General features: G+C 42.5%; 1 protein-coding gene across 2 annotated transcripts in view; it reads left to right on the forward strand.

Moving 5' to 3' along the window:
• Positions 1-24,502, forward strand: part of arid5b (AT-rich interaction domain 5B) — a 199,951-nt gene extending 175,449 nt beyond the window's left edge. For both annotated transcript variants that reach the window (XM_051673717.1, XM_051673718.1), the window contains exons 9-10: positions 15,080-15,275; positions 20,908-24,502. In XM_051673717.1, coding sequence (XP_051529677.1) covers positions 15,080-15,275; positions 20,908-23,004 — 2,293 coding nt within the window. In that variant the 3' untranslated portion in view covers positions 23,005-24,502. The remainder of the gene's footprint in view (positions 1-15,079; positions 15,276-20,907) is intronic.
• The last annotated feature ends 392 nt before the right edge of the window (positions 24,503-24,894 follow it).

The following is a 24,894-nucleotide window of genomic DNA, read 5'->3' on the forward strand; positions in this document are numbered from 1 at the left end:
GCCAGTTCGCTGCTTATTGTACACTGACTTCCAGTAATAGTTACTTACGTTTGGCCTCCATGGTCACATCTGCATTTACTCTTTGCCCTACTTGATTTTTATAAGCACCACGTTCCAGTAACCCACGTCCCTATCTGGAATACAGTACATTCCTGGGCAAGGGTGGCAGAAAAACAGCACCTTATAGCAGAGCATAAACACTGATATTTGTATAATTATTGCATTCTTTAAGTATGATTCATTTTATCGTTCTGGCGTTCTCTGAGTTGCTAATTATGGAAATTAGTGTTATATAAGAATGGAGGGGGGAAGAGATGCTGCAACCGAATCTTATTACCCACTCAGCAGTCTCCCAGAGGAGAGAAGAGCGTATGCAGACAAAAGCGAACAGGCACACCTTTGTGGTTTTCAGCAGGCTGCTATCTTTGCGATGCTGCTCTTATCTGTCCACATTATACAGGAAGTTCTATTCTCCTCACGGTTCTTCAAGCACTTACACATTTTAATTAATGACAGGGAAGCAGTGTGCACAGCAAAGTCACTTTGTCACTGAAATTTTCTTGGAAAAATGTAGATACTCATTTTAATTGCAGTATCTTGAAAGGCTATAAAAATGTATATGATTACAAGCAACACGTAATCTAGAATAAATTATTTGTTCATGCAATTTTTAATTGCTCATTTCATTTAGTAATAATCAGTGGTGTTTGATAAGACAAGCATCACTATAACCAATGCTCATATGTTGGGTTATTGGCCCTAAGAATTACAGTACATAATGTACTGTCAACAATAGTCATTACAAGTGAGATAAACAGGCAATATTGTAACACAAAATGTTTGTTGATCCTGTTTCAAACATGAAATTTAGATGTTGATACTTTAACATAACCAGACTATTGAGATGGAGACTATTAAAATGAATAAGAGAAACTGAAACAACCAATAAAAAATTATATATATATATATATATATATATATATATATATATATATATATATATATATATATATATATATATATAAACATTTTCTGTGTCTTTCATCTGCTCTAACTTCAGTACTACTCTAGCTACGAATAGAATATAGCAGTGCGATACTGCAGATATTGTTGGTTGTTGTATGATGAAATGATTATGTTCCTTACTTTGTAAGTTGCTTTGGAGAAAATCATCCACTAAATAACTAAATGTAAATGTTAATGTAACCAATATGGCAGGTGTAGAAATGGAAGTCCCATCTTACAGGTGAAAGAGCCAATCACGTTTCAGGTACAGATAGTTTACTTAAGATGTGCATGCACATAAGCTGGACCAGCCCTAAAAATGGCGTTTTTTTATCGTGATCTGAGCTAAAGAAGCACAAATCATGATACCAATGTTTGGTGATCCGATCACATGTGGTCAGCATTAAATACAGGTCTAAACGGAGTCTAAAACATTTTGTGATCAGATCACAAAGACCACATACAATTGTCGTCAAAAACGCATTTAACCGCATCACATTTGAGGTGTAAACGCTAATTCGTCCTGAATGAGTCCCAACAGCAGCAAAGCGCCAGTCCTCACCGGTCAGTCAACCGCTGTGCTAAAACAAGAGTTTAAACTTTGTTGGTTAGGAGCAGTTTTAAAGGAAATCATTTAATTTAAAGAAGTGGATATACACACAAGCATGAGAACGTCATGGTTACTTGTGTAACCTCCGTTCCCTGGTGGAGGGAACAAGACGTTGTGTCGATGTAGTGACACTAGGGGTCACTCTTGGGAGCCCGAGACACCTCTGGTCTTTGATAAAAGGCCAATGAAAATTGGCGAGTGGTATTTGCATGCCACTCCCCCGGACATACGGGTATAAAAGGAGCTGGTATGCGACCATTCATTCAGGTTTTATGCTGAGGAGCCGATATAAGGTCCGGCTATTTCAGCGGGTAGTTCAGCGTTGTGGCAGGAGGGACACAATGTCTCGTTCCCTCCATCAGGGAAAGGAGGTTACACAAGTAACCATGACATTCCCTATCTGTCACTCACTCGACGTTGTTTCGATGTAGTGACACTAGGGGTCCCTATACGAAACGCCACAAATGGCTGAACTGTATTACGTGAACTGGCGGGGTGTGGTGGGCAGACTACTGTGTGCCTCATAGCCAGCACACCAGGTCGACACGTAACCTCCCCCAACATAGTTATGAGTGTCGAATGGCCCTTTGGGGACAAGTCGACTACCCAAAAGATAGAGACAGGCTTAACCCAGTCGTGGCCTCTTTTCCCCTTCTTTTTTTCCAATCCCTAAAAAAGAAGGGGGATTATCCGACTGGGCCACCAGGTCTAGTTGGGGGGTGTCCCTCCCAAGTGGAAGACACAGCGGAGACCACACCTCGCCCAAAGAAAGGGGGGATATTTAAGTGGAAAAATACGTCACATGGTTTTTCCAACCATGTGGAGAGTCTTCAAGGTAGATCCTGCCCAATGGGGGAGGAGTTACTACAAACATGGAGACTGGGGCAGAGGGGCTCTGCCCAAAGAAGACGCAGTTTGCCAACAGGGAAACGAATTAACGGAAGATATGTATCTCATGGGGTTAGCCTTACAGGGAACCGCCACATGAGGAGCACCTACCCCAGAACAGGGCTCTTAGTTAGCGTGTGTACTGGGCCGGCAGCGAATCTCTCCGAAAACTCAACTGCCACAGGGCTCGGAGGAAGTCAACCAGGGAACAAACTTGTGAACACTACTGGGAATTAATTGCGCACGTCTTCAGCTCAAAAGGAGGTGGAAGGCGCTATGTGCAAGTGATACACCCGGCCAGCTATCCCGGGCTTATCCGCTTGTGTTGCGTGCCACTACCTGGGACAAAACCGGTTCCACCTGGAGGTTGTAGAACCTTGCACAGGTGTTGGGTGTTGCCCAGCCCACTGCTCTGCAAATGTCTGTTAGAGAGGCACCCCTGGCCAGGGCCCAGGGAGCCGCTACACCCCTGGTAGAATGGGCTCGTAGCCCTACCGGGGACGGCATGTCCTGGGCGACATATGCCATAGTTATGGCGTCAATGAGCCAGTGGACGATCCTCTGCTTGGAGACAGCTTCCTTTCCGCTGTGCAACAAAGCAGACAAAGAGCTGCTCAGAGATTCTAAAGCTCTGCGTGCGATCCAAATAGATGTGTAAAGCGCACACCGGACACAGCGACGACAGGGTCTGTGCAAGTAGGCTCACTGGGGGAAAATGCATATTTGCGCATGCCAGGGGGCCAGCTGTGTGCCAGCGAGTATATGCCGAGGGGGGCCTCGGTCAGGGCATACCAGAGCAGGCAGTGGGGAGGATTCTTGGGAGGCGAATCGACTCCAAATCAGCTGGACCACCTGAGGGTGGAGTCTCCACTCTCCCCTGAGGGTAACCTGTCGTGACAGCGCGTCTGCTGTAGTGTTGAGGTTGCCCAGGATGTGAGTGGCTTGCAGTGATTTGAAGTGCTGCTGACTCCAGAGGAGGAGATGGCGGGCGAGTTGTGACATACAATGAGAGCGCAGACCGCCTTGGCGGTTTACATATGCTACCATTGTCGTGTTGTCTGTCTGAACTAACACGTGCTTGCCCTGGATCAATGGCCGAAACCTCCGCAGGGCGAGCAGAATTGCCAACAACTTGAGGCAGTTGATGTGCCAATGCAGTCGCGGACCCGTCCAGAGGCCAGCGGGTGCGTGCCTGTTGCAAACAGCGCCCCAGCCCGTTTTGGAGGCATCTGTCGTGACCACGACGCGCCTAGAGACCTGTTCTAGAGGAACACCTGCCCATGGAAACGAGAGGACGGTCCAAGGGCTGAAAAGATGGTGACAGTCCTGCGTGATGACAACGCGATGTGTCCCGTGGCGCCATGCCCATCTCGGGACTCAAGTATGGAGCCAGTGCTGAAGCGGCCTCATATGCATCAACCTGAGCGGGGTGGCCACCGCCGAGGATGCCATATGCCCCAGGAGCCTCTGAAAAAGTTTCAGTGGAACCACTGTTTTCTGTTTGGACGCCTTCAAACATGCCAGCACTGACTGGGCACGCTCGTTCGTAAGGTGCGCCGTCAAGGAGACTGAGTCCAACTCCAAACCGAGAAAAGAGATGCTCTGAACCGGGAGGAGCTTGCTCTTTTCCCAGTTGACCCGAAGCCCTAGTCGGCTGAGGTGTGAGAGCACCAGGTCCCTGGGTGCGCACAACATGTCTCGAGAATGAGCTAGGATTAGCCAGTCATCGAGATAGTTGAGAACGCGAATGCCCACCTCCCTTAACGGGGCAAGGGCAGCCTCTGCAACTTTGTACTGATACGCCTGACTCTCGAACACAAACCGCAGGAAGGGTCTGTGTCAAGGAAGGATCGAGACGTGGAAGTATGCATCCTTCAGGTCTACCGCCGCGAACCAATCTTGATGCCGGACGCTCGCCAGAATGTGTTTTTGCATCAGCATCTTGAACAGGAGTCTGTGTAAAGCCTAGTTCGGTACTCACAGGTCCAAGATTGGCCGCAACCCACCGCCTTTTTTCGGTACGATGAAGTAGGGGCTGTAAAACCCTTCTTCATCTCGGCTGGAGGGACAGGTTCTATCGCGCCCTTCCATAGAAGGGTAGCGATATCCACGCAAGGTAGCAGCGTTTTTGTCCTTCACCAAGGTGAAGTGGACACCGCTGAACCTGGGCGGATGCCCGGCAAAGTGAATCGCGTAGCCGAGTCGGACTGTCCGGACCAGCCATCGCGACGGATTGGAAAGTGCAAGCCTCTGTCTAAGGACATCGAAGCACTTACTGGCTCCTTGTGACCACCCCCGGAACAGCCTGGGACGGGGGAGGAAGAGGCCTGTCCTCGTGACCCATGGAGACTGTCACATCGGGGGCGGATTTGTGCTACAGCTGGGCGCTCAGGGGCGGGAGACCGCTGGAGTGCCAAACCTGCCAAATAGAGTGGTAGACGGTGGTCGTGATGACGGCCGTGCACACTGGATACGTGACCCAGGGAACAAGGAAACCGCTCTTGCTGAACTCTTGAGTACTGTAGCCACTTGGGCATGCAGCGCAATTGAATGCAAAAGGTAACAAAAAGATGGAGAGATCTGCTTACCAGCTCCAGAGCAGCGGGTTTCATCATCCCTGGGTCACCCGTCTCAAGGGCGCTTTGAAGCCATTCACGGGTTATGGGCAGCCGCGAGACGGGTGGCATCTGCTTCCTGCGGTGGGCTCCACGCCGGGGCTGGGCTGAAGGGGCAGGCTGCGGCGGAGCCAGTGCAGTCACCGCAGGGGGACGCCCTTGGTGATGAGTAGACAGGGTGTGGGATCTTGAGCCATGCAGGGGCAGGATATGCCGGCTAGCATCTGCCTACTGCTCCACCGTCGAGAACTGCTGGGCAAAGCCCTTGATGGTGTCGCCGAATAGGCTAGCCTGGGAGATGGGGGCAGCAAGGAATCGTGTCCTGTCGACCTCACTCATCTCTACCAGGTTGAGCCAAAGGTGGTGCTCATCGTCCACCCAAGAGACCGCACCGTGACCTCCGTCGCTCAAAGAGCGAGGTCGGTCGCCGTGCGCATTTCCTGCATCAATCCCAGGGCAGAACTACCCTCGTGCAGTTCCTTTAGTGCCTTGGCGGACTTGCAGGAGAGCCATGGCGTGCAGGGCGGAGGTGGCTTGTCCAGCGGCACCGTAGGCCTTGGCTGTCAGAGACAAGCTGTGAGACGAGCCGGCGGACTCATCCAGAAGCCCGATCGGGGCAGACGAGCATGCTGGGGAATGGGAGGTCCGCGGGGGGATACCCGGCAGAGGCGGTCCCATTGGGATCCCCAAATCGCCCCCAGTGCTAGCCGCACTGGCCTCATACCCGTGGGTAAAAGGACCGAGGCGGGGAGCCTCTGGGGTGGCTTGCTTTCTTACGAAGGCGAGCCGCGACCGCATCGTTGCCATGGACATGTCCTCGCAATGAGAACATGACCATCCACGAATGCTGTCTCCATGTGAGCAGTGCCCAGACACGAAAGACAGTGATCGTGACCATCAGAAGGCGAGAGATAACGAGCGCAACCAGGAATAACACACAATCGGAAAAGCACCTTTAGAAAGACGCGTCTTTAAAAAGACGTTCCGTGTGTGCCGCTCTTTTAGAGAAATATACTCTTTGAGAAATATACTCTTTTAGAGAAATATACTCTTTTATTTCTGCCGAAGTTCCCAGGTGCATTCTTTGCATTACACCAGTGCAGAGGGGGAGAAGCCGCTGAAATGCGCCGTCAGATCCAGCAGAGGTGAATGAACAGTCGTGGGAATTCAGCTCAGTGAGCATGATCGTTCGGCTCCGAAGAGAAAATCTGAATGAGTGGTTGCATACCAGCTCCTTTTATACCCGTATGTCTGGGTGAGTGGCATGCAAATACCACTCGCCAATTTTCATTGGCCTTTTATCAAAGACCAGAGGTGTCTCGGGCTCCCAAGAGTGACCCCTAGTGTCTCTACATCAACACAACGTCGAGTGAGTGACAGATAGGGAACTTAACAGATCTTCTCAATGTGTCTGATATCAACATGCACGGACACTTATGAGAAGCACAAACATCTGCAGCTCAGGTTAATACAGCTAATCCACTAAAATAACAGACAATACTTGTCGAAATGTTGCTTTTGTGCTTAGATTAAAATTCAGCTGCATCTGGGAGAAATAGCACTTTTTATCTCACTTTCTTTGTCTTTTATGACTTTGTTGTGCTTAAATATCATGAAGTAACACTCTGACATAGTGATTGATCTATGTCGTCATGAAACAGTGTCTCTCTCCCCTCCAAATCCAATCACAAGTGGTCACAGGAGATGCATTTAAGTGACCAGGTGTAAACAGTGATGCATCTTGTCTGACCACATGTGATCTGATCACCCGAGATGCATCTTAATACCAGGTGGAAACGGGGTCTCTAACACTAGTTCACAGGTTAATTCTACCTGAGTTTAAACCTCAGCCTTTAACTACTAAGATAACAACTGATTTTAATTTCTTAAAAAATGATGCTGAATAATATTAGCATGTCATTTTATTGTTACTTAATGGATTGTAAGACAGAATTTACATCTTCAGGCATTAATATTACTCCATCTTTGGATTCTAAAACCTGCAGGTGATATGGACTGCATTATTTTTCCTACCCAATCTGCTTTCTCTGATATGAGCATAGCTGGGAACCTGAAAAGTGGGCCTCAGTGTCTTGAGTACTAGGGGTTTTGGTTGGCATACAGTATGTGTGTGCGTATATGCACAACTTACTCTGCAGGTGCAGCTTGGCTCTACTCACAGAGGTGGTGATTGTTAGATGCCCAGCCCTTATTAATAAGCACCCTTTTTCTGCTCCAGAATCTGTGACCGAGGCTTTGAGAAACACCTGAGCCCAGCTTGAAGCTGCACAACATGTTGAGCTGGCCTAAAAATGAACCGGTGCAGTTAATGCACTGAACTAGAGGACTTAAAATAACTTCAGCAAAGCTAAATAATAAGTAGTTTACTTTGTCAATGCTCTTAAAGGAATAGTTCATGCAAAAATGAAAATTCTGCCTTGATTTGTTCACCTACATTGAGTGATTTTAGAGAATTCTGAATAATCTTCTTAGTAGCAGCTCTTTTCCATATCGACCATAGGCTGTCAAGACAACACTGAAAAATCACAAGTAAAATAGTCATTACAACGGCAGCTTCCAAGTCATCTGAAGGCATACGATTGCTTTGTGGCAGGAACAGATTGAAATTTATCATGTTATTCTCTTAAAATCTTCCCCTCCGCCATAGCTATAAAAAATCTAATATGGCATCTTTGACCTCAAGGATGTTTGGTCACGAGACACGCAAGAACCAATGGTGTTTGGTGTCAATGGCATAGAAGCTTCGGTGGAGAAGATTATCAATGAATAAAGACTTATATTTCGATCTGTTACATACTCAAAGCTATATCTAACTCCCAAACTTTTTTTCCAGTATTCTTTAGCTGCTTTGTTGAACCTGTTAATCAGTTCTTATTGAGTGGAAATATAATTGCATAGTCAAACTTTGGGGAGCAAAAGAGAAAGGAGTATGATATAAAGAGGGGTCCCATGGCCTCAGAAGTGGTCCATCTTCAATGAAGATTTGGACAGCTGTAATGGACTGACAAATGAAGTCTGCACGAAAACTCAGCATGACACTCCGACATTACTGGCAGCCGTTCTGTTAGGTTAAACTCTGGTTCAAAGATGTAATCAGTCTTTGTAGAGATGTTTGGAATGTGAAGAGGAAGGGGGTGGAGCCCTCACTCTTGAGTGGGACATGAGTCGTTTCCAGCAGAAGGGGAAATAGTCCTGTAAATGGATCGCTCTGTGTGGCTCTTCAAGTTATTCTTTGCACCCCCAGAGTGAGTACACATACAGACCATCATGGAGGTTTTAAGGTTCATTTCCCAGGGAAATGTATTCCACCACATCATTTGTGACAAAATGGTACATTTTCCTTACAATCAAGCTTATTTTGATTTCGAAGGCAGACGCTGTCAGTGGTCTTGCTCTTTTCACGCAGCACCTTCTCCCTTTCTTGTACTACATGTGTTTTTAGTGCACACTTGCTTACACTTATATCTCTTTGCATGGGGACGTGTCCCTAACAAAAGTAAAGGAATATTTGCACCTATGTAGAAAATTACTGTCATTACTTACTCACCCTTATGTTGTTCCAAACCCTTTGACATGCTTTTCGTCTGGGAACAAAACAGGAGAAATCTTGAGAAATGTAGGCTACTAGTCGCTCTTTTATACTAGAGCTGTCAAGCTTCAAAAGGATGCAAAAGCATCATTAAAGTATCATAAAAGTGGTCCATAGTACTTGTGCGCTATATTTTGCGCTTCTTATTTAATTTAATAAAAATAAAATCTTTGTCTCTGTCTGTTTCTTTCTTTTGCTCTAGCTTCTGTACTATTCCAGATACGTTTTGGAAATTGGCAGTGTGATACTTCAGATATTGTTGGCTTTTGTATGACAAATTGCTTATGTTCTTCATTTGTAAGTCACTTTAGATAAATTTGAAAATTATTTTTTTTACCTCACCCCTATTAGATGCAGTTACAACCCACATACTGTATATACAGACTGACAAGGAAAATACATCATAATTTAGAATTTGGATTTGCTGTGAACTGTGTATGTGTACCTGTATTGTTGAATCGATTTTAAATTGGAACATTTTAACTGCACATTTCCTGCATTTGGCATTGTGCCTATATGAAATAGAGTAATACTACTGTCTATCTGACAGCTGCTCAGCTCAATGAAAATAACAAAAATTTAAATCTCAACCTCTTCAAAAAAAATTTCCTCAGAGCAAACACTCCACAGCCAAATTTGTAAGGAAAGACTTTCTGAGTTATTCAGTTTTCTCATTTTTTTTTCAGTGAACTGCAATGGGAAGGGAACAGTGACTTGTTATTCCCATAAATGGTCATGTGGAGAGAATGAGTTGGGATTTTAGTCATCATTTATTTATTCCTTGAATTCTCACCTTGTGGCGGAGGGCTATTTCCATTCTTATCTCAACGCTCTCACATGCTTTCACACATAAAAAGTACCCAGACAATGGGTGTTTCTTCAGCTTTTGGCAGTTTTGGCCCTGTTGATTTTTAGAAATAATAATAAAATAATAAACTCTCTTAAAACACACTTAAGAGTAACACTCTTACTAGTTTAATTTGTCAACTGTTTATATTCGTGCAAGTATATACTGTTTATATATTGTGTGTGTGTGTGTGTGTGTGTGTGTGTGTCTATATATATATATATATATATATATATATATACACACACACACACACACACACACACACACACACACACAATATACATATTACATATATACAAATTTGCATCTTGATTGTAAATGATTCACAAAAATATACTGATTTCAAGTGATATTAACAGACACTGCTGTCTCCAAACAAGTACATTCACTTTTGGTAAAACTTCATTAAGGTCATGGACCAACTTTTTTTTTTTGCACAATAATGGTTTGTTTATTTCACTTTTTTGTTTAGATTATCATAGTTTTGACATTAAAAATGTATTTAAAAGGTTTTTATACTTTAAGATTTAAATTCGGGGTCAAATCATTAGTAAAAACATTTCAATACTTTTTAATGTGAGCTTCATATAACAAAAAGAAAAAAAAGTTTATTTAGAAATCAGTTTTAATAAAAATCAATCTCTAGGACATAAAAGTGCCTGTAGTTCACCCAAAAATTCAAATTCTCTCATTATTCACTTTCCCTGATACCATCCCAGATGTGTGTTTTCAGCAGAACACAAATGAATATTTTTAGAAGAAGATCTGAGCTCTGTCAGGTCCTTATAATGCAAGTAAATGGGTGCCAGCACTTTGACGGTCCATAAGTCACATTTAGGCAGCATTAAAAGTAATCCACACGACTCCAGTCGATCAATGAATGTCTTCTGAAGCAAATTGATACGCTTGTGTAAAAAATAAATTGATAATTAAAATGTTATTAACTTAAAAAAAGCACTTCCTGCCAGCAGTTGACGCATCACGTAGCTGTCGCGTGATGTAAGCACGTCGGCAAGTTCATGCGAAAATTCAGAAGCGCCGCTTATTTACAACAGAAGAACGAATGTCACACGATAGTTTGGCCATTTCAAACAGCATTAGAGCCCTGGACGGAAGCTGTGATTTAAAGTTAAATATGTTTTAATTATGGACTTGTTTCTTACATAAACCTATCGATTCACTTCTGAAGACATTCACTGATTGACTGGAGTCGTGTGGATTACTTTTATGCTGCCTAAATATGACTTTTGGACTGTTAAATTGCTGGCACCTGTTTACTTGCATTATAAGGACATGACAGAGCTCAGATCTTCTAAAAATCTTCATTTGTGTTCTGCTGAAGAAACACATCTGGGATGGCATCAGGGAAAGTGAATAATGTGAGAATTTTCATTTTTGGGTGAACTATTCTTTTAAAGAAACATCAAAATATGCTAATTAAAACAGAATCATCTGATATCAATTATCCCTCTGGAATATCAAAATAGAATAATGTGTAAATGTACTTTTGCTTTTTGCATGCAATTTAGAATTGGGGTGTTACAAGACACAGTTAAAGCTCAATAAGGACTCTGTGGGGATTTGAAAAACAGCCCCTTAGTTCCAGACGAGAGAGTTTTCTGCGGATTAGCTGTGAACAAGATAAGTCATTGTGTGCATTATTATGCCTCCGTTATGTAAACATGGCCTGAAACATTACAGTGGGAATCAGTTATTTGGCAGCTGCCTGCTATTTTGATTTGACTGTGCGGACCCAAGCCGTTTTCCACTTTTAGCAGCTGTAACATGTTTAAACTCTTTTGGTAATGGGATCTGAAGATAAATGTTCCCTGTGGGCTCTTGCTTAGCTTTACCATTGGCCAGTCGCCAAACCTCAGCCGGCATAGTTTTCCCGTACAGCCCCTGTCTGAGTGTGCTCAGAGTGTCCCGACTCTGAGAGCCCCGAACACCTCCCATTGAGTAAACACATGGCTACAAACTAGTGGAGATGAATTCCTCTTGAGATGCTGCTAGATCTTTTTAAACCAGAATGGAAGGAAAAGATAGAGAGAACTGGAGGATGCTGGGAGTGATTGTAGCGATATGAAAAAGGGAAAAAATAATAATTGTGATAGAGTAGTCAGCCGTATTTTGTGCTCTCTGTCATATTAATCGCTGGTTCTTTCTGCTACCCCTTTTTTCCACATTTGTTGATCGTGATGCAAGAGATGTGAAATGTATTTTTATTACAGCTGGTGTGTCACAGTAGATATTTATAATTCCGCATGTCTCCAACAGTTCCCACTCGCACTCATTAATCACATTGAAGGTATTATGAAAACTTCAAACTACAAGACTAAAAAGGCATCATATTGTTGTGTGCCCTTTAGCCAATTAATAAGCCTCTCTATCAGTTGAAGAGTGTTAAACTGCGATATATTAAAATGAATCATAGTTTTACACTGTCTTCTTATCTTTGATTGCATTAGCCTTATGCTGCCTTCAAAGAAGAAGAACAGTAAAATAAATAAAACATCAATTATGCACCAATAGTGCATATTTTTTTTTGTTTTTCATTTTGTTGTACCAGTACTAAAAAACACAACATGAGAAAACTGTAAGATATCGAAAAGGTACGACTTAGACCAGCCAATCAACAAACAGAATTTCAAATCAATACAAAACAGGTATCAAACTTTACCTATGCTGCATTCATGTCGTGTTGGAATTACTGTAATTACAAGATGGCAACTCAAAGGTTCTACTCTACCTCCAAAGTTATTCTATGACAACACTCATAAAGCCAAAACAGCTTTGTAATTAATGTAATCATTACATTAATTCATTAATTCACCTCTGTATGTTGTTACAACATGTTTAAAAAGAAAGAAGACATTCCAGGTAATGATACTTTAACTGTTATTTACTTTAACTTTTAACTTTAACCATATTTGAATGACGACACAGCTGTCAAGTCGGAGCTTTCATAGAATTTCGAGTTTACAACTTGTAAAAAGCGTTCACGTCTTCAAAGAACTCGTAATTACGGTAATTACAACATGATGTAAATACAACACAAGCCCTCTATCCAACACTTTATTTAAAGACCGGAATTGTATGTGAACAAATTTGGTTACTCATTCCATATTTTTCTCAATTGGAGTTCATGTTGTACTTTTTTTACAAGTCAACGAGTTCTTAGAGTTTTGCCATCTCTTTCAATAATTACGACTTGTCATGAGACTGGGTTGAAAAAACTACATAAAAAAAGGAGAAATAAATATAACTTTTCCAAACACATCCCATTTTTTCCTGACCAAATTCAACACACCTCACGATAGATGTGTTTCCATCCAAGTTGCGAATTTAATTTATGCGAAAAAACATATTATTGCAAAATCAATGTGCGAACATCCAAGGGAGTTCAAAAGGATGAAATCGTCACTTCCAGAGAAATTTTAGCTACTGTGATTTTTTTTAAATTTTTAATACTGCCGGTTTAGAGCATGCAGACAAGAACTTTGTCTCATGTTTGGGAGCAACAGCGCTGGGAGCAACGGCGTGTCACACTCTTCTCGGAGTGCTATATATGTGCATTCATCCAACCTTATGACCATACCATGCGGACTTATAAGGTATTTTTCAAAAGTGTCAATAAATCTTCTATTCCCTACAGTTCAAGTTTGTTTTCGACTTACTTGCTCTGCAAACTCTTTGTAGGCTTTGGATTTTCTAGACATCATTATTTCAGGATGACCAGAGCATTATTTCAGATGCGATGATTGCTCCGCTGGTTAGTTCAGTAATGAACGAGTTTTTCAGTCACATGAACTTTTTGATGTGCAACTTTTATTCCTTACAAATTCGATAGGAGTTTATTCGGTAAATGTGTTTCCATTATAGTTTATGCACATTTCCTCTTATTGAATAAAAAATGTATTCACCTCAAGTGAGCGTATACATTTGTGAAGCGTTATATCCTTAATCATTTGTTTTTTAAATAATATATTTTATTAAAATACGGGAAATAAAATGTCACTTTTTTATAAGATTAATCAATTAATTGAAGAAAAAACAAAGACTAATCATTAGTTGAAGCCATAATCAAGTGCTTTATTCACAAAATTTTACCCAACTTGCCTCATTGTTGAAGTGTGCATACAGTGGCCTCCAGGCATCTGCAAACAAATAATGTGAGACCTTTTCTTAGGACTAATTTTCACTTTTCTAAAATATTTTTGTAGTAAATTTCAGCCAACTGGTCCCAGGGCAATTGTGGCAATATGAAGTCAGTCATGTTCACACAGGTATCTTAGGAGAATATCCAACAGTGTAGTTCATAATCACATTAACTATGGACATGTTCCACTGATGTTTGACAACCAGAAAGTGTGCAAATCCTTTTTTGCCTTGTGTAGGTTCCCCTCATGCCACCAAAACAGTGCCAACCCACATCTCAGAATAGCATTCTGAGATGCTATTCTTCTCACCACTGTTGTACAGAGGGGTTATCTGAGTTACAATAGACTCTGTCAGTTCGAACTAGTCTGGCCATTCTCTGTTGACCACTCTCATCAACAAGGCAATTCTGTCCACAGAACTGCCGCTCACTGGATGTTTTTTGTTTTTGGCATCATTCTGAGTAAATTCTAGAGACTGTTGTGTGTGAAAATCCCAGGAGATCAGCAGTTACAGAAATACTCAAACCAGTCCATCTGGCACCAACAATCACGCCACGGTCCAAATCACTGATATCAAATTTTTTCCCCATTCTGAATACTTACTGAAGCTCCTGACCCGTATCTGCTTGATTTTATGCACTGCACTGCTGCCACATGATTGGCACATTAGATAATCACATGGATGATTGTTGGTGACAGATGGACTGGTTTGAGTATTTCTGTAACTGCTGATCTCCTGGGATTTTCACACACAACAGTCTCTAGAATTTACTCAGAATGATGCCAAAAACAAAAAACATCCAGTGAGCAGCAGTTCTGTGGATGGAAATGCCTTGTTGATGAGAGAGGTCAACAGAGAATGGCCAGACTGGTTCGAACTGACAGAGTCTATGGTAACTCAGATAACCGCTCTGTACAATTGTGGTGAGAAGAATAACATCTCAGAATGCTATTCTGAGATGCGGGCTGGCACTGTTTTGGTGGCACGAGGGGGACCTACACAATATTAGGCAGGTGGTTTTAACATTGTGTCTGATCGGTATATATATATATATATATATATATATATATATATATTAGTATCGGTATATATATATTGTTATATATTGTTATATATTGTTCACAACAATAATACAAATTACTTTTTTTGACTTTCATGATGTCATGCATCAGTCAGCTCCACAGTTTGTCTAAGAAAACAGTTTACACAAAACAATGCTATCAGTTATTTTTATTATCAGTTCAGGAAGGAAGACAGGACTGTGTAAGCCAGTAGAAGTTCAAACAAATAATGAATCAGTCTCATTCTGCTAACCTGTATCACTTCCTGCTTTTCCTCAGGCTCATCCTGCCCTATGAGAGATTTACTAAAGGAGAGGAGGACAAACCGCTTCCTCCCGCCAAACCCCGCAAACAGGACGGTTGCACCCAGGATGGGGCTGTCAAAGCAAAGTTGACAGCCATGAAGCGCCCTAAGGATGAACAAAATCCAAGATCTCGGAATGAAAAGGATGCTGCAGATAAATTCCTGGATCCGGTCAGTGTTTCATTATTTCATTCAGCCTGTTTCAGAGCAGCATCTATCAAAAACACACTATTTACCTGTTTTCTAACTGAAACGTTATCTCGCTCCCTGGCCTTTCCCAGTAGCGTTTCCTGGTTCAAGACCAGCAGGTTTTATGTAGCCCATTTTACCAGCCTAGAACAACCTTTTCTGCTATGGAATTATTCAAGATTCGGCACCGATTCCTGTACCAGTACCTACACCATGTCAGTGAAAAAGTGGCAACACAAAAAAAAAAGGCTGAAAAGAAAAACTTTCCTTAACAAATAAGCTGTCAGAAGGGTGAAAGAATAGTGCTGTCAGGAGCAGCTGGTTTTAACATAATTATCTGGGCTGAATTGGAAGCTCTGACCACTGCACTGCAGCATGGAAATCAAATGGCATTTCTCTGCAAACGATTTATACCTAATGCCTGATTCTTTTATTTTCAGTGAATCCCTTGACTGAAGCGCACAAGGTTTTTCTCCCCTGTTCCTTTTTCCATAAACTCCCTCTGAGTTTTATTCACAAATCAATTTAAAGAAGGTGAATTGTGGGGCAAATCATAACAAAGTTACTTTTATCGACGAGACCTTTTTTGCACAGAGCAGCTGTGGTGGAAATGTTTTTCTATCACATCTGAGAAACCAATATGCAGTGAGCCAATGCATGCCATAGTTTTGTTCTTATATAAATTGTGGGCTTATTTTTATCCCTAAAAGCCAATAAATCCATGGTGATTTGCAAATGTCTCTCCAGTTAAGCATAAATGTGAAAAAAGATGAGCATGGCTGTGGAAGGGAATGAGAATCGAGTTATTATTTTCACATGAATAAGTAAATGATTACAGAGAGCTGTTTGAAAATTTCTCACGAATTGTCATATTTAGACTCATTTTAAAGCCATTACATGGCACGCATTCATTTCTACCGCTCATGAAATGAGTAATAAGTTGTGGTGTGGAAACAAAAAGACCTGTTGTACGTTTTTTTCCAGAGGCATGCCTAGCTCATCTGTCTGGTATGTTGTGTAATTTGAAAGACCTCTCCAGATAATTGATTGTACATTGTACAAGGCAGAAAATGAAAATGGAATTCTCTGTTGAAGGCAGAGTCGATGACAACACTGGAGTGTTGAATGGAGGGGAAAAAACACTTAAAGCAGAGTTATAGATCTCAAAGAGAAAATTTGGAGAGATAGATGCTGGGAGTTATCTTGGGGGCCTGCATGTCAGGGGAGTATAATCAGGGCATGGACAAATATAGGCACGCTGCTCTGCTAAGAATCAGAGCATTGTAAGCACTGTAAAATTAGTCCTTCCTTAGGCACCAAATACAACCAAGGCTATTGAATGATACACACTGTGCCAACTGGTGGTCACACCCTATTACACTAGGGTAATTTAGCCTCCTAGTGATTAGCTGCTTGTGGCTCCAAAGACATTTCTACTAGCTTGTACAAGTACCCAAAAGGCATGACACAAAGCGACCCCTCAAGTGAAAGGTCCCCAACTTTACCATGCCTAAAGCACAGTATGTACCTTCTGCACGACTCGCATTATGATCATTTAAAAAAGTCATTATCGTTTTCAAACAGGTTTCCATAAACACTCCCTCATCTTTTAGTTGGGCAAAGCGATAGTCCCTCCCCAAACTCTCACCATTGGTTGAGCCAATCTTTGCGGTCGGCTTGGTCGGATGCTCAAACAAACACAACCGTTTTGATAGTGTCTCAGAGCCACAGTGTTTACACTTTTTGGAGAATTTGAACCTACAAATGGCTTCTTATTAGGGGTGCAAATATTAGCTTTGACAATGATTTGATTCAATTACGAATTTTAGCAGAATGATGTAATGATCATAAAATCTGAAATATGGTCACGATTTGATTCTTGTGGTAAGATTCACAACAATATGCAATAATTTATATAACAATATAATTATATTATATTATGTGCTATAATTAATTCATAATTATAAGATTCTAAAATATTTGCTGATACAGATGTAAATAGAAGGACAATCATGCACAAATACTGACTGACTACATACATGCTGGAGATATAATTAGGATCTTGATTTGATAGATTGGAAAAGTTAACTGAACTAAACATAGGTCAAGAAATGTATTTTGGATAAGATCTGAACATGTAAAACATTGTGTTTTATAATAGTAGTTGTAATTAAATGTTCAATTCCATAGTTGATGCATTGAAACTTCATTTTTACACCCCTATTACTTCTACGCTACAAGACTGTTTTGATCACACGGACTGGGAGATGTTTCCGGTCCGCCTCTGATGATGACATCGAGCTTTACGCTGATAGTGTAATGTGTTTCATCAGAAAGTGCGTAGAGGACGTCGTTCTGACCAGAACAATACGGATCTATCCGAACCAGAAGCCGTGGATTAATAGCGATGTTCGCGCGGCACTTAATGTGTGGAATTCCGGGAACGCGGAGGAGCATAAACAAGCCAGCCCAGAACAGCAGAACAGCAAAACGGCAGTACAGGAACAAGATTGAAGGACAGTTTAACACCACCAACTCTAGAAGCATATGGCAGGGAATTAACATCATCACGGACTTTAAAGGGAATAAAAACTCTGCTATGAACACCGCTGCCTCTCTCCCAGATGAGCTAAATACATTTTATGCTCGTTTTGAGGGAAATAACACCGCCCTCGCGGAGAGAGCTCTCGCGGCCGAACCTACAGAGGTTAGTTCACTCTCCGTCTCTGTAGCGGATGTAATCCGATCCTTCCGACGGGTGAATATCCGCAAAGCCGCGGGTCCAGACAGCATTCCGGGCCACTTCATCAGAGCGTGCGCAAACCAGCTGGCTGATGTTTTTACGGACATTTTCAACCTTTCCCTCTCTTTGTCTGTAGTCCCCACATGCTTTAAAACGTCCACCATTGTGCCTGTTCCAAAGCAATCAAAAATCACTTGCTTAAATGACTGGCATCCTGTTGCTCTGACCCCCATTATCAGCAAATGCTTTGAGAGACTAATCAGAGATCACATCTGCTCTGTGCTGCCTCTCTCTTTAGACCCATTGCAGTTTGCTTACCGCAACAACTGCTCCACTGATGATTCCATTGCATCTACAATACACACTGCTCTCTCCCACCTGGAAAAAAAGTACACTTATGTGAGAATGTTGTTTGTAGACTACAGCTCAGCATTCAACACCATAGTGCCCTCCAAGCTTGATGAGAAACTCCGGGCTCTGGGCTTAAACAGCTCGCTGTGCAGCTGGATCCTGGACTTCCTGTCAAGCAGACGCCAGGTGGTTAGAATAGGCAGCAACATCTCCTCATCACTGACCCTCAACATTGGAGCCCCACAGGGCTGTGTTCTCAGCCCACTCTTGTATTCCTTGTACACACATGACTGTGTGGCAACACATAGCTCCAATGCCATCATTAAGTTTGCTGATGACACGATGGTGGTAGGTCTGATCACTGACTATGATGAAACAGCCTACAGAGAGGAGGTGCACACTCTGACACACTGGTGTCAGGAGCACAACCTCTCCCTCAACATCAGTAAGACAAAGGAGCTTGTGGTGGACTTCAGAAGAAAAGACAGAGAACACAGTCCCATCACCATCAATGGAGCACCAGTGGAGAGAGTCAGCAGCTTCAAGTTCCTGGGTGTCCACATCACTGAGGAACTCACATGGTCCATCCACACTGAAGTCATTGTGAAGAAGGCTCATCAGTGCCTCTTCTTCCTGAGACGGCTGAGGAAGTTTGGAATGAACTGCCACATCCTCACACGGTTCTACACCTGCACTGTAGAGAGCATCCTGACTGGCTGCATCTCCGCCTGGTATGGCAATAACATAGCCCACAACCGCAAAGCACTGCAAAGTGTGGTGCGAACTGCCAGACACATCATCGGAGGTGAGCTTCCCTCCCTCCAGGACATATATACCAGGCGGTGTGTGAAAAAAGCTCGGAGGATCATCAGAGACTCCAGCCACCCGAGCCATGGGCTGTTCTCACTGCTACATCAGGCAGGCGGTATCGCAGCATCAGGACCCGCACCAGCTGACTTCATGATAGCTTCTTCCCCCAAGCAATCAGACTTTTGAACTCTTGATCTCCCACGATCAAAATACATCAGCACTGCACAGCACTCTTACTCTTATATCTCACACCGGACTGTCATAAATGATATTATTATTATATTATATTCTCTCTAAACAACTTACTATTAACCGACAGCCTGAATGTCAATACAGTACAATACAACCTACTGTAAATTCTATATATACTATATATACTTTTTTTATTGAATAATGTGTATCTATATTGTGTGTATTGTATACTGTACATTGTATGTTATTATTTGTATATTGTGTTCTGTGTAATTATGTGTATATTAGACTTTAAATTGTGTTGTGTTAATCTGATGTTATTGTAAATTGGTATATGTCTCATCACTGTCACGACTGCTATGTTGATCGGAACTGCACCCAAGAATTTCACACACCATTGCACTTGTGTATATGGCTGTGTGACAATAAAAGTGATTTGATTTGATTTGATTTGATTTGATTTTGATAGTTGTCTCTGCATGTTAAGCTTGGACAGGAGACATTATTTCAAAATTGAAAAAATGACACTTCAGCATTAAATATGTGTCCCCTCAAAGAGTGAATAGAAAAGCGATTAATTCTCTTTTGAGCAACACACTGGATGTGTGGACAGTAATACAAAGTAGCATAATTGCACTCATGAAAGTCATCAGATAATGGATCAAGCTAATCATGCTGTTTTCAAGCCTACAAAAAGAAGCTGCAACAAGCTGTTTGTCTCTGCGCTGTGTAATGTGATGTATGAACCTGCGATTATTCACATGCAGTTGCATGTTTCTTATGGGTTAAGTGGGGAAATGGAGTGAAAGGGATGAGCCAGCCTTTTCTTTGACACCAGCTTATGTCAAACATCTGTGCATCTCCTTCTCCAACACTGGTAATAAATGGATGGGCGGGGCTCACCGCTGTCACCACTCTGAAGTTCCGGCAAGCATCTGCTTATTAGAGATATCTAAAGTTTGTCTAAAGTGCAAAACTTGCATCATGCCCTGGATCGCAGGGTTGGCAGCAGCTGTCAGCTGTCGCTTCTATGCAATCGTTCTGACTCTGTTATCTGCTCTCATTTAAGCAGAGTGCATTTAGAGGATCTTGGGAGTGATACATTCAGCCCAGAAATGAGGAAACACTTACACAGTCTCATCTTTTATCTCATTTGTGTAAAAAGAGGAAAGAGGTATTTGTATAGGGAAGGTATTGTGAAATCTGCCGTGAGGAAATAGTTCACTGAAAAAAATACAAAAATTAATTTTTCCTTTCCAGCAAAAGATGCAGAGACAACTACAAGCAGGCCATATGTAGGTTATTCCCCAAAAGAGTTAACACTGTGGCTCTGTAAAAACAGTGTTCTTTTTTTTTTGAGCATCCTAACCAGCAGAAAAAAAAAACATAATCCACCTGTAGCTAAAAGGTGGACTTACTTACATTAGCATAAGAAGCACTCTATGCTTATCCTGTCTCTGTATGTGACTCTGTTAGTAAGTATTGTTTCTTCATGTGTGTCTGTGTCTGTGTCTGTAGGGAGTGGAGGACAAAGAGGACAAGGAACAGTTCCAAGAGAAGCTGTTGGAAAAGCAGGAGAGCCAGCAGTTCCAGGCTCTAGCCCATAAGAACAAAGATGCAAAGAGTCCTCTTACTGAGGATGAGGGTGTGCAGCTGGATGTCAAGGAGGAAGAGGAGAAAGCTGTGCTCCATAACACGTATGAGCGGGCAAATGGGAATGTGCTGCCCTCACTTCCGCAAGATGGTGCACCACTGAAGTCAGAGGATTGTGATGTGTTACCTGTTGCTGTTGCTGCCATGCCTCTGCGTCACACTCACCCTCTTCCCAGGTCTCAGACTCCAGACCAATGGGAGCATGGGATGCTAGAATACAAGGTACTGTCAGGTGCACTTGGAAACATAGAACCATCTGGGCCAAATGAGAACCAGAACCAGGTGGGAATGGTGCTGCCCACTCTGAAGCAGAAACCCCTCACAACTCCAGAACTCTTACCTGAAAGGGCTGAACCCCCTAGAAAGGAAGAGGGATGCTTCAATTATAATCCACTTCTCTACCCCAGGGGCAATCCTGGCATTATGTCTCCCTTAGCCAAGAAGAAGATGCTTTCTCAAGTCAGTGGCACAGGACTGCTTAATAATTACCCATATGGGCCACCACCTCCATTAGTGAGTAGGAGGTTATCATTAGGTGGTACAGAAGGGTCATCTGCTGGACAGCAAAGCACCCAGGCTTCCTCTACTACAGAGACAAACATAGTGATCAAACGGCCATCAGTTATCCAGCATGCTCAGAGCTTTAAATCCAAGAGTTGTGAGGACAGGAGGTCCTCTACAGAGGCCTCACAGAAAGAGGGATGCAGTGAGGGAGAACCTCTACCCCAGTCACAGCCTAGCCAGATAAGAGAGCCATACCTTATGAGGGCTGATCCTCATTCCAGCATGGAGAAATCTGCAGAGATGCCTCGTCCTGGCCAGGCTCCCAGCTTCTTAGGTGACTTTTATTCCTCACCACACCTGCACAACCTCTGCAGACAAACTGAGCACCACCTGAGCAAGAAGCTGATAAGCAAGTATCTTAGCAGGGACACTTATCCTCGGGACTGTGAGATTGCACAGGGCTTCCCCTCAACCCAGCATCCTGACAACTTTGGGTTGAGTTACTGTGCCCGGCTTAATCAGAAAGAAAAGGGGCCTCCTCCAGAAAGGGTAGCAGAGGAGCAACCAACTGATTTGAGCCTCCCAAAACCCTCTTCTCACAAACCTCTTTCCATATCCTCGCTCTGTGGCATCCCACATCCTACAATGCAACAGGAAATTAAAAACTCTCCTCTCTATCAAACAGGCAATGGTCAGAACTCAAGTCTAGATTATCATCCCAGGGCCTGCCGGGTTCCTCCCATGACTGTGTCCACACCTAAAAAGGTACCAGAATCTCACCCAAGTCTTCTGGAGAAAGCACACAATGGCAGAGGAGATGAGTCTTTAGGCTACAAGATTGAGGAAATGGCTCGCCCCATTCTAAGCACCAAAAGTAGCCCACAGAATATCTGTACTGCACGGCCACTGAAAAGGAACCTCGAGGAGTTAGAGAATGGACCTCCGGAGAAGAAGATCCGGGCTGTTACACCCTTGCACTGCTCTACACAAAGAGATGGCCCAGGGAAATCACGGACACCAGATGCTGACGGTGAGTCCATGAAGCCAGCAGAACCTGCACATGCAGTGCACATCAACAACTACACTCCAGAGGGTCACAAGTTTCCTTTGCACTCCCACCTGTTCCAAGGGCTGTATCCAGGGACATTTGTATCTCAGGTACAGGACATGTGTGAAAGCTTGGGCTCCCACATCACCCCAAGTTACTCCCATCCACTGCAGTACTTGAAGAACCAGGCTGTGATATCACCCCTCATGCCCCCCTTTGCCATTCATTCCTTAATGATGCAGAGACAATTCCTGGCCGCCAACCCCACCCACATGTACAGGCACCAATTGGGGACCTCATACGGGGACCTTCTACACCCTGGCCTCTATCCGATGTCGGCCCTCCACCCCCAGCCAGCTTTCAGTCCCCCGCAACTCTCTTCAGTGCACCCCAGCACTAAACTCTCCTAGGTGACTGTAGCTGGAGACCCCCAACCCACACTTAATAACTTGATGCTCCCCAGAAATCCCATCAAGCATTGTCACACTATGTATCAAACGGATTGCAGTATTTTATAAATGCTTCATCACGGGATCAGTTGTTTCTGATATTTACCTTCTTGCCACTCAAGTTTATGATTTGCACATTTCTTTGAACAGGGGCCAACTGGGCTAATTTGTGGCTTGTTCTCACCACACTGTCTGAAAGTATCAGTTGTCTTGATCGAAAACATGTTGCCTTGGCACAGGTGCTCAAGTGGAGATGAGCATAATGTCCACAGAGGTGTCCAAAGGAAAGTTGAGTGACAAATAAGTGCAATGCAGCAGTGCTGTTTCAGTCAACTCTCAGAACTCTTTCGTCTAAACACTATGATATGAAAATGCAAGAGCTGCCTGGCTAGCTGGTTAAAACTTTCCTAATTACTCCTGACTGTACGTTTTGTTGTTGTTATGTTTAATGAAACAGTGTGATAGTTCTGGATGTCTATTTTTCAATCCTATAAGGGTTAAGCAATGAGATTTCACATTTTATAAAAATGCAAAAAAGAGACCTAAGTATTTCAGTTTGGTGTGTTACACGGTTACATGTAAATAAAACTAACTAAGCTTTCCTTGAAGGAATCTTAAATGTTAGTGATTAAATGTAAGATTGGCTTCACAAGCTTCATGGACCACTGTCTGATGGCCTCACTATTGGCTCCTGTCACATCCAGCCAAACTCCCTCATGTTCATCAGAGCAATGTGGAATGTGTTTGTTAAATGTTGGACTGAGGTGCTTGTACATAACCTTCACAAACTGAACATACTTTGTATCATGCTCACTTGCTACTGTAATTTTGGACTGCTCTGAACTGTGGGGCTAGAGAGGCAATTTTGGATGACTTTTGATTGTGAGAGGATAAACTGCAGTAACAGGACTACTTACATGTCAGAAAATGTGTTTTGTATTTGCTAGTGTGCACTTATGATCGCTTACTCAGAGGACATTTTATCAGGAGATACAACTGAATATTAAAATTACATTTGGGGAAAATACATTTTAGAAGCACTTAGTTAAGCACACACACACAAATTTTCCATCTGTTTCTGTTTAAGGAAAGCAACAACAACAACAAAAAAGTTTTATATATTGTTTAAATATTAGGTCTGTATTGTAAGTGCTGGCAGCAGTCAAATTTGCATATGTATTAAATGAAGTGTAACACTTGCCGAAAAAGCTTTTAGTTAAAAAAGGCATGATTTCTTTGCACAAAAGATTTTGGGAACGTACCAATTTGAAAGCAACACAATACTCCTAGGGGTAATCAATTATATATTTTTTCTCTTTTTTTCCTTTTGATGTATTAGTTGTAGAAACTAAACTTCAAGAAATGTATTACTCCAACACTGTCTGGAGTAACCCTCAAGGTTGCTATGTAGCATTTTGTAATGAGTAATAAACAGTTTTATAACTTAAAAGAAAAATAATTGTATACACATTTGCAATATTTCCATTAACAATTTATTTATGTATTTCTTTTTCCAAACACAAATACAAGCCAACCTAAAGGAATAGTTCACCCAAGTCATAATTCACACACCCTTGTGTTGTTCCAAATCAGTATGATTTTCTTTCTGTCATGGAACACAAAAAGAGATGTTCACCAGAATTTGAACACTGCTCTTTTCTGTACAATGACTGGACCAGGAGCTGTCAAGCACCAGTAATGACAAAAACAACTTATTCACTAAATTCCAGGTCTTCTAAAGCCATACAATCGCTTTGTGTAAGGAATAGACCAAAAGTTATCTGTTGAAATGTTTTATTTAATTTGTGCTTGTGCATTTTCAAACTTGGATATGGATAAACTTGGATATTT

This window comes from Myxocyprinus asiaticus, chromosome 36 (assembly GCF_019703515.2).
Source record: "Myxocyprinus asiaticus isolate MX2 ecotype Aquarium Trade chromosome 36, UBuf_Myxa_2, whole genome shotgun sequence".
Classification (NCBI taxonomy): domain Eukaryota; kingdom Metazoa; phylum Chordata; class Actinopteri; order Cypriniformes; family Catostomidae; genus Myxocyprinus; species Myxocyprinus asiaticus.